General features: G+C 50.7%; 1 protein-coding gene across 1 annotated transcript; it reads right to left on the reverse strand.

Moving 5' to 3' along the window:
* Positions 1-8,344: 8,344 nt before the first annotated feature.
* Positions 8,345-10,470, reverse strand: POLE4 (DNA polymerase epsilon 4, accessory subunit; the record flags this gene model as incomplete). The annotated part of the gene is made up of 4 exons (XM_015651469.1): positions 8,345-8,782; positions 9,106-9,147; positions 9,420-9,504; positions 10,330-10,470. Coding segments are annotated over 4 exons (282 nt in total), but the record flags the coding sequence as incomplete, so codon positions are not given.

Genomic DNA, 10,470 nt, shown 5'->3' on the forward strand with positions numbered 1-10,470 from the left:
AGCTTCCAGCCCCGCTATCCCCGGTACTTGCACTCCCAGATGGCAGTGACGGTGTGACCAGAACCTGTGCATGTCATAGTCGTGAGGGCACAGTGTCTTGGGGCAGTCTGTGCCCAAAACAGGCATTCCTCTCTGTCTTGTGACTCCCTGCAGTTAGAGAAAAACAGCACATCCCTGGTACATCCCCAGTAGACTCCCAGTGCAGTCAAAGAAAAACCAGTATATCCCCAGTACATCCCCAGTACACCACCAGCCCCCTATATCCTGGACCTTCTGTTCACTTGGGAAAAGGGTAGATGCTCTGGAGTAGGATGAGAGAGAAGGGAGGCAGCTTTTTTCCTGCAGCATCTATTCCTTACTCTTGGAGTAACTCGTGAACTGTCACCTCCCTCTGCCTGAACAGATCAGGTCTTTCTTTCTTCCTGCATAGTTTGATTTGCTTCCCTTTGCATGCAAAGAATCCCAGCTCGGTTTGGGTTGGAAAGGACCTTAAAGCTCATCTCATCCCAACTCCTGCCATAGGCAGGGACACCTTCCACTATCCCAGGGTGCTCCAAGCACCAACCTTGCTTCCAACATGGCCTGGAATACTCCCAGGGATAAGGCAGCCACAGCTGCTCTGGGCACCCTGTGCCATGGCCTCATCACCCTCCCAGCCAAGAATTTCTTCCCAATATCCCATCCAGCCCTGCCCTCTGGCAGTGGAAGCCATTCCCCCCTTGTCCATGTCCTTCCTGTGTGGTGTACCCATATTTTTATGTCTACAATCAACACATAGTCCTGCCCCTTCAGCCTGAAACAACTGCCTGGACACACCCTGCCACAGCAACCCCCTACATCCCCACAGCTTTGCCAGGAGGTGAGAGACAGGAGTGGCACATTCCAGGCTGCAGAAGCCACTGTCAGGATCTGTCTGCTGTCCTGGGACATCACAGGCTCTGTAACCACCTGCCGAATTCAGCCCCACCATGGCAGCTCCGGCTCTCCCTCCAGCACAGCACAGCATGGTGGGTGAGCTGGGGGTGCCAGCAGGGTACCCAAACCCTGCTCTGTGTGCCCCCAACCCCGGGAGCCGCAGATGCCTTGGGTGAGAGGACCAGGGGCAGCTCCCACCTGGCCCGGGGTGTGGATGTGCGGGTGGGAGAGCAGATGGAGCCTGGCAGCTGTGCTTACCTAAGCAAGCAGAGATCCCCCGAGGAGCAGCTGCCCAAGCACCTTCCCACACCGATTTCCTGCAAAGTTTTGCAAAACAAAGGCACAAAAATCCCCTGCAGCACCTCAGCAGGGACACCCCAGGACTCTCCACCTTCCCTCCAGCCTCAGGCTCAGCATCCATCCCCAAAGAAGGGCAGCAGCAAGGCACAGCAGGTAAGAAATATTTTGGGGGCATAGCAGTAGTTTTTGAATCAGAGGTCCCTGTGTATGAAGGTATACTCAGCCTACTAGGCAGTAGGGTCTCTGCTGAACTGAAGACACACCTAACAACTAAATATTTTTTTAAATAAGTATCATTGTTCCTTAATTACTTTTTTAAAATAAATCCTCAATCCAAATAAAAAACCTTATGTTCCTTTATGGCTCTGATGTATGCACAAATTAGTGGCAGTAAAATACATTTTATATCATGAAAGAATATAAATGTGAGGTTTTTACCACTCTAGTTCAATGCTAGTGTGAAGCTGTTCATGTTAGAGCATCTACCCAGCAGCTCAGACCCCTCATGAGGGCCCAGCTGAGCTCACCAGAGAGGAGCCAAACCCCTGGAAACCAACCTTGAGCTGTTCCTCCCTGTGTCCTGCACAGTTCTGGACAATTTCATAATATCCTACCTGGGAGACACGGTAGCATTTTTCCTTCATTTCGCAGTTCTGCAGTGTCTGAACCACCTCTCCACCACATGGGTTTTTGACCAGAACAGTGCTGAACTTTGTGGGCACACAGAAAAGTCCATCTACAAGGAATCAAGAAGGAAAATTAACTTGGAGCTGCACCCCAGATTCCTGCAGAAGCAGTACAGAACAACCAGCTTTTGGCATCTAGCACCCTCTGGAAAAGGCTGTTCTCTGTGTCAGAAGAGCTGGGAGTTTGGGGCTCATTCCTTCACCAGTTCATGGCCTTAGTGGTAGGCTCTGTTCCTCCATCCCAGTTTGAGACCATGAGGAAACAGCAGTTATTGTGGGTTTAAGTTGTGACTGATGTCCCTGACCCTGTGAAAGCCCCAGTTCTGGGGAGTGAGCACCAGCCACTCCATGTTATCTCTGAGAAAAACCGTATTTGAACACAAAATATTGATATCAGAACTTTTCCCAGAGCCACACTCTCACACCAGGGATGGGGGAACGTGATTTAGCATTTACTCATTCAGTATTTCCCTCTGGATTTGCCAGGGACTGTGCCCTTTATGGGCTTCTCAGATGCTGGAGCCAGCATTACAGGCTGTCCTGCAGACACATTCCCCAGGCACCTCCAAAGGGTGTGATCTGCACCGGGCTCCTCACAGGAACACCAGGTGTGGCATCTGCCACCTGGGATGGGGAAAGAAGGGAAGGGAAGTTCAGGGAAGGGAAGTTCAGGGAAGGGAAGAGGAGAGGAGGTGAGGTGAGGCGAGGCTGGCCCCAGTTCTGGGGTGTGGGATGAAGGGAGGCTGGTACCAGAGGGGTGGAAGAGGGAGGTGGACAATGGCCCCAGCTCTCGGGGTGCAGAACAAAATCCTGCTCTGCCTTTTCTTTCCCTATTCCAGCTTTAACTCAATGAAAAATTCCCAGGGCACGAAGCAGTTCTGTCTGGATTTGAAATTCCTGGTTTGGTTGCAGAGAGCAGGGGGGAGTGGGGTTGGTCTGGGTGGGCACACCGACAGCCACATCCCTGCTCCTGTGTCAGCACCACACCAAGACAAGCCACCGTGGCAGGTCCTGGATGGCCCAGGCAGGGGCTCAGCAACCAGAGAGAAGGGATAAGGCTCCTCCAGCTTCAACTACATCAACTTGGAAGGGCAGAGGCACAGACTGTCCTGCATCACAGTCTGAGCTACTGATCTGCATGGAAAGAAACAATCTTGTTTCTGTGCTAAATCTTCCAGCTTTTCTCCCCTCACCAAGTAAATTAGGGTTAAAAATCTCCATTGCATGACTAGAGGAAGGGAGAAGAATGGCTGGGCTGGTAGCCAAGTGGGTTTAGGCTCCATCTAGAACCTGGATCCTGACCTGCCCCAGCCTTTGGGTGTGGATCCTTCGCGGTTCGTGTTTGGCTCCTGGTTTTGAACGGGTTTTGAGAGTTTCCTGCCCCCTCCAACTACTTCAGCAGCTGCTAGAGGAGATTTCTTTGTTCCAGGATGGAGCTCTTTCCAGGGGGAGGAAAAGTGATTTCTGAAAGCAAATATCTCTGGAATGCCTTAAGAGTGGGACATAAAATGACAACTGATTTCTGGAAGTCAGTGTTTCTGGGCTCAGTGTTTTTGAGTGTTTTTTAACACTCCTCTCCATCCCCATCCCGCTCCACCCCATTCCTCTGATGTTTCCAAGTCTTTACCAAGACATTGAAAGAATCAGCCCGACATGAGACGGGAAGATCCAGAAGGAAAGTGCAGAGACCTGCCCTAGGGCAGAGGCAAAACTGGCGGCGAGTCCGCATTTGCCAGCCCTGGGCTATTACCATGACTGAAATTCTCCCTCTCCACTCCATGAATTCCCGTCCCCGGAGCAACAGAATCATCCAGCACCTTCCACTAACACGTCTGGGAAGTAAATGCTGATTCTCCCAGCTCTGGAAGAAAGCACTTCTCGCTGCCTAATTGCCTTTTCCACTTGCAGCTGGATAAGCAGCTGCTGCTGCCGCTTGTGCAGGCCCTGCTGGCGCTGTCCCAGGAGGGGACCTGGCCTCAGGCAGAGCCCTCGGGGGGCTCCGCCGCCCCCTCCGGCCCCTCCAGCTCACGGAATCCCGGAATGAATTCCTGAGCCCTTGCGCTGCTCTCCGGGCTCACTTCAGCACTCCCGCGGTCTCTGTCCCTCTCTAGCGGCGGTGCCACAGCCCTGCCACAGCAGCTTCCTGGAGCGGATTGGTTTTTAGAAATGCAAAAAAAGAAATGACATCAGCAAATTCCAGGACAATTGAATTTGTAAAACAGCTGTGGTAAATCATTTCAACACCGCTTTCAATTCTGATAAAATGAGTTCATCTCCAGTGACGTGTCTTGGGTTTTTTTATGAGTGAACTCACGAGCTCACCAGTTCACAATGAACCAGTCCAGCTTTGTCACAGTGGGAGGTTTTGACCCGTCTGGAATTATTTAGTTTGGAGTTTCCATTTCCAAGTGATTTTGAGCCATCAGTGTAGTTCACTGGTACTAAAAGGGCATTTCAGTAAGAAAACTACATTTTCCAGGGCTCTGTTTCCAGCAGAGCTTTTATCATCAGATTAGTTTCCTTGCTTTGATTGGGAGGGTTGGAACAGAGACCCCGAGGTGCCTCCCAGCCTGGGTTACTCTGAATTCATGCTCTCTGGCTAAAGGACATTTCCTGGTACATGAGGTGGTTGCATCCCCATCCTCACCCATGCACATGGCAGAGAATTATCACTGTGCTTGCAGACCTGTGTGGTAAAGACCCAGCAACAGGCAACCCCAAAACACAATCCCAATGCTCCCAAAGGCAGAGGCTCTGCTCAGCAGACTGGGAGCTTGGACATTGGTGCTGGCACACCATGGAGGGCTCATTCCCATATTCCCAGAGGGAGGGAGAGCTCTCCCTTGTTCATACCTGCACTGTAGGTTGGGTCAGAGCATTTCCCCACATCCATTATGACTTCCCAGGGAGAGTCTGGAAAGGTTTTCAGGGCTGGGAGCTGAAGACATTCCTTGGGGCAGGTGCTGCAGTGGCAGCCCTTGACCATCTCCACCTCCCCAAGGCCTTTGAGGAGCAGGAGCTGCTCCAGGTACAGCCAGGCCAGCTCACAGCAGGAAATCCCTGGGGCAGGAACATGAGGCTCTCACCTGCAGAGGTACAGGACCGGCCTGGGGACACACCCATGTGAAAACACAGTGCAGTGAACAACCTCCAGCATCAGCTTCTGACACGAACCTCTCCTGACCTGGAACTGGCTCAGCTTTTCCTCCTCTCTCTCTCACCCTGCCTGCCTGGAGCACACTGCACCAGCAGTGCCACAGTGTTGGTAACAATGGGACAAATGGTAACTAGATTTACAGGTGATCCCTCACAGGACACACAGCTGCAACATCCACAGAGTTTCCACCCTTCTCCAGGGTCTTTCATCCCAGCGGAGATGGGACTTTAGGCAATGTCAGCTCTCCTGGGATGATGTGAGCAGCTGTGTCCCAAATGCACAGGCTCCTTCGAGTCCCTTGTAAGAGTGACACATGGCACATCATGTGGGAATGACATCCTGCCAGTCTTGCTCAAAGAGGCAGAAGCAGGCCTCCAAGCTCTCTGCACATGAGAGAGCAGCTCTCAGGTACAGCAGAGGTGGTTGAAAGAGCTGCTAGGCTGTGACCAGCCAGAATTGTGCTGCCAGGGCAGCTGGGTGGGCACTGCCACAGCCCCTTCCCTGGCTGAGCTCTGGCCCTTCCTCTGCCCCAGGCATCCAGCACTGCTGGAGAGTTTCCATCTGTCTTACCTGGACAAGCCACTGCTCGGGCCGGGGAGGATGAGAGACTCAGCGACAGGTTTTCTCAGAAGCCAAAACCACGTCCCAGCCCCTAGCACCCGACCCTCCCCCTGCCCCAAGCACTCACCTTCCTGCTCCTTAGGAAATTGAGCATGGAGGAGTGTCTGGAGAGCCCTGGGAGGCTGAGGTGGAGGGAGATGATCTGCTGGGATGGGCACCTGGAGCGGCATTCCCAACGTTCATGCTGACAGGAGCTGATGGGACTGCCAGAGACACCTGTGAAACACTGGATCCACCAAGGGTTACCACTCATGCATTGTGTGAAAATGAGCCCAATCCAAGGCTGAGTACCACACAAACACTCACAAAAAAGACATAGCCCACCCCTGGAAAGTCAGCCTGGGAGAGAGATTCCTTCAGTCTGATGCAGAAATTCCTAAGGGACAGTCTGGCAGTAGCAGCACTGTCACATCAAACTGGTGTTTACAGACCAGGAGTAAAATACTTTATATTAGACTGGTCAGCTAAAATGAACCAAAATGAACAGGACAAACTAAAATGAACCAAAATTTCACTGGGAAATCAGAGGCTTTTTCTTTAGTGAGCACATGAGGGATGGGCTAAGAACAGGTTAGTGCCCTGATTAGCAAAGGCAAAGGGGATGCTCAGCCATGGCTGAAGCACAAATCTTGCACTGAGTGAGCCTCAGCCCAGTGGGTCGAGGGCAGAGGGCTCCATCTCTCCTGGAGCCCATTGAAGCTGCTTGAGCTGGAAACAAACCTGTCCCCGGTGGCCAAACCCCAATATCACAGCTCTCCACAGCTCCCACATTGGCACTTCAGCTCTGCATCCGAGGATGGGAAGGTGGGATCGGGTGTGGGAGCAGGGGAGGTGCAGGACCATGGCACAGAGGGTTGGACTGGTTTGCTCTACTGTATTTTGAGTTTACAAATTATCAGTGTTTATTGGCTAAAGGCTGTTTCCTCTGGAAATCCTTTTCAAATGAGCTATTTTTCCTCAATAGCAGTGTCTGTACTCCAAGATTTATTGATGTAAATCTTTATTTCATCAGATAATAGGGAAGAAAACTTTCACAAGAAGTGCCCATGGTGTTATGCAACACCACTGTAATCTGTTTGCTTTGACCTGCTGAAGTCACAGACCCAGTGGGTGCTGCAAAAATGTAAATTTTGCATTGACTTAAAAATGGATTTTCAGTGTAGCCGGTGGCGGGGGACCAAGAAACAGGAAGGGACATTTGAAACTTGCACTTGGGGTACAGCTGCTGCTGGCTGCCTGAGAGTCCCTTTGCTCAAGGAAGGAGTGAGCAGGAAGCCAGGCAGTAATTCCCAGCTTAACAGCCATTCCAGTGGTGATTCCTGTGCATGCTCCTCACCCACAGCAGAGCAGACAGCTGGCACTTGGCAAAGGACAGTGTGCCAGCTGAAGATATTGTTAGCCCATTCTCCCAGCTCTGCTGCCACACAAACTGTGATTTTCATTTTTAGGCAAATATTTTAAATATATCTCTCAATGATTTCTGAGCACTCTTGGGAACCCAAAGAGGCTGCAGCTCACTGAAAGCACACTGCACCTGGGGAAGCACAAGAAAATCTCCAGTACATCCGACACTTATACCTGCCCTCCCTGGCAGTTGAGAAGGTGAACAGCTCCAAGCCAAATGGCATAGCCCAGCAAATGTCCCCTCACTGTGATCTGAACAAACACCTTGGCAGCCTGGAAAATGAGCACCTCCCACATGATCAGGATTGTGCTCCCTGCATCATCAGGCTTGCATTAGGCTCCCAGCAAACTTCAAAGTGTTTCTTGAGAGTCACTAGATTTGCTGACAGCCTGGGGAAGCTCCCTTGGGAGTCTTTGTTCTTACCACCACTTCCAAACTAATTTAAGTTTGCAGTGACTGGGAGCCACTCTCAAATACTCTTATTTGAAAGAACATGCATCATGTTCACCTCAACCTCCTTCATCCCATTAAACAGTTTTATCTGAGGCCAACCCTATCCTGTCCCTCCCCACACCAAATGGAGTCAGAGGTGGCAGCTGGACAATGCCAGCAACACAGGAGGACAAATTACAGCAGTGATGGCAGCATGTCCCCCACAGCCACACAGTTCTGCTGTTAACTCCACATAGGAAAGCACTAGTTAAAGTGCTTTTTAGACCTAAAGAAAACTCTAGTCACCAGAGTCCTGAGAGCAGAGAGGCAGCGCTGGTGCCCGTGTGCTGTCGGGGGCCCTCGGACACAGCTGATGGCAGCAGCATTCCTGCACACAGGATGCACACAGCTCCTCACCACAGAACTTGGCATCTCTGCACCAACTTGACCAGGGGAACAGGGAGGGAACAGATCCAGTTCCCAGTGAAAACATTTGTGCCCGATTCAAGAGTGAGAGCACAAAAGAGAACAGTGATGGCAGTATGGACACTCCTCTGGCATTCAAAATAAGGTTTGGGGGGGTTGGTTTTTTTTCCTTCAATTACTTAGAAGTGCAGCAATCACAGACACTTACAGAAGCTGCACAGCCCTCAGAACAAGCCAACTTCCCCTGGAACTCATCTCCAGTCCCTGGAGGACAGCTGGGTTTCTCTGGAATGGATGCCTTAAGAATCAGCAAAACCAAAATGCTAGAGAAGGCATCCTATCCAAACCACACCATTTACCACCAGGCTACAGGAACCCCAGCACACAAATCAGCACAGCTGCTCAACAACAACAACAAAAATTTAATTGTGTTAAGAGACAAACATATATAACAAAACCCACACTTCCATTAAAAAAATTCGTGTGCCTGGGCACCTGAGCCAAGCCACTCTCTGTTCACAGCTCCATGGTGCTGAAGGGTACCCAGAGGCAGGGACTGCTACTGGGAGTAAATGCTGTGTAACCTGGCCAGAGCAGAGAGCTGCACTGCAGCCACATGGGAAGGGACATACAAAATAGTTATGAAAAAATATGCATTTTAAATAAAGAACTTACAACAACTTCAACTTTATACAAAATATCATGGTTGCCATGTCTCAATTTCAGTGTCTCAATTCTAGGAATTATTTTTGAACTCTCAGCATCCTGTTTTCCATCTCACACCAACTCTGCAGTCTCTTTCTCCAGAGAGCTGTCTCTGTCCAGCTCAGTCCAAAGTACCTGAAAATGAAAAAACACATTACAGCCTCATGAATCAGAAGTGTGGTTGTGTGAACAAATAAATCTTGTCTACAAGCTGGAAAAAGAAAGTGCAGTAACTTTAAAGTTTAAGCAAATCACACATGAGTAAAACCAAATATAGCCAAAAAAACTACTGCACGTGCCTCAGGGTCAAGGGTGAGTCGTTCCAGTGCTCAGAGGGGCACTGCAAGCCACACTAGGAATTACTGAGGATGTGGAAGCAGAGAGCTTTGGAAATGACTCAGTTCTTTCTCTCCTAAGTAGATAATTACACAAAGTACTAAAATCAAGTAGAAACTCACCTTCCAAAAAAGCAAATTCATCAATAGCTTCAATGGCATTATCTGAAAAGCAAATTGAGAACAGTTAAAATAGATAAATCAACTCCATATTTACATTTAAAATTACATCACACCACAGTGACCAATTTCAAAGAGAAATTACTTGTTTTGGAGATGGTGTGTGAAATTATTAGTGTAGTCTCTGATAGAAGTTTTTCTCTCCCATCTTCAGGGAAAGAATAAATCCATAATTACTTCAGCACCTCCAGACAGGTGGAAAAATCCCCCATAGCAGCAACCCTTTGCAAAGGCCAGCACAGAACATGCTCCCATACCCAGGTCTTTTCTTTGCAGGGTTTTCCTTTTTCCTTGCTGGGCATACACATAAGCATCTTTGGCTATGGTTTCAACAAACAGCTCCTGCAAAACAGGACAGGGTCACATAGGAGATCAGAGAGAGAATATCCTGAGGAAAAAGAAAGGTCCTATAAGGCTTCAGGATTAAATCAGAATCTTCATCCTAACATTACCCGTCCCCAGTAAACAGGTCTGAAAATACCAAAGGAAATGGCTGGACAGTGATGCACAGGACAAGAAATGAGGGAGAAAGCTGGGAATGTGGATTCCTCTAAACTCACATTCTCTGAGAGACCTGCACCACACCAGGGGCTCCCAGGGCACTTTCTAAAGGGGGAAAGGTGTCCTGTGCTCAGGAGATGAATCATGAAACCCCTGAGGTGGAGAAATACCTCTAAGATCATTGTGTCCAACCATCAACCCAGCACCACCTCCACATTCACCACCACCCCATGTCCCCAAGTGCTACATTTTTGTGAACAGTTCTAGGGATGGTGACTGCCCAGGGCTGCCTGTGCCAGAGCCTGACGTCTCTCTCCATGAAGGAATTTCCCCAATATCCTAAATCTCCCCTGGTGCACCCTGAGGCTGTTTCATCTTGTCCTGTGCCTTCTTGCTTGGGAGAAGCGACCGACCTCCACCAGGCTGTTCCCTCCTGTCAGGGAGTTGTGCAGAGCCACGAGGTCCCCTCGAGCCTCCTCTGATTCAAGCCGAGCCCCCCCAACTCCCTCAGCCACTCCTGGGGCTCCAGCCTCTTCCCCAGCTCTGGCCGACCACAGCCGCCCCGCGGGTCCGTGAGAGAACGAAAAACCTCCTGGGGAAGACCGAGCAGCATCCCCACATCTCGCAGCGTTCCGGGCCCCAGGACCCCCAGGGGCCGCCCCTCACCGTGGCCCGCGCCAGCACGAACACGGCCTCCTGGCTGGCCAGGGTGACGTCCGGGTCCGCCTTCACCAGCGCCTTCACCCGCGCCAGCGGTAGCCGGGCCAGCCGGGCCGGACCCAGGCCCTGCGGCCCCGCGCCCGCCGC

This window comes from Parus major, chromosome 28, assembly GCF_001522545.3.
Source record: "Parus major isolate Abel chromosome 28, Parus_major1.1, whole genome shotgun sequence".
Classification (NCBI taxonomy): Eukaryota; Metazoa; Chordata; class Aves; order Passeriformes; family Paridae; genus Parus; species Parus major.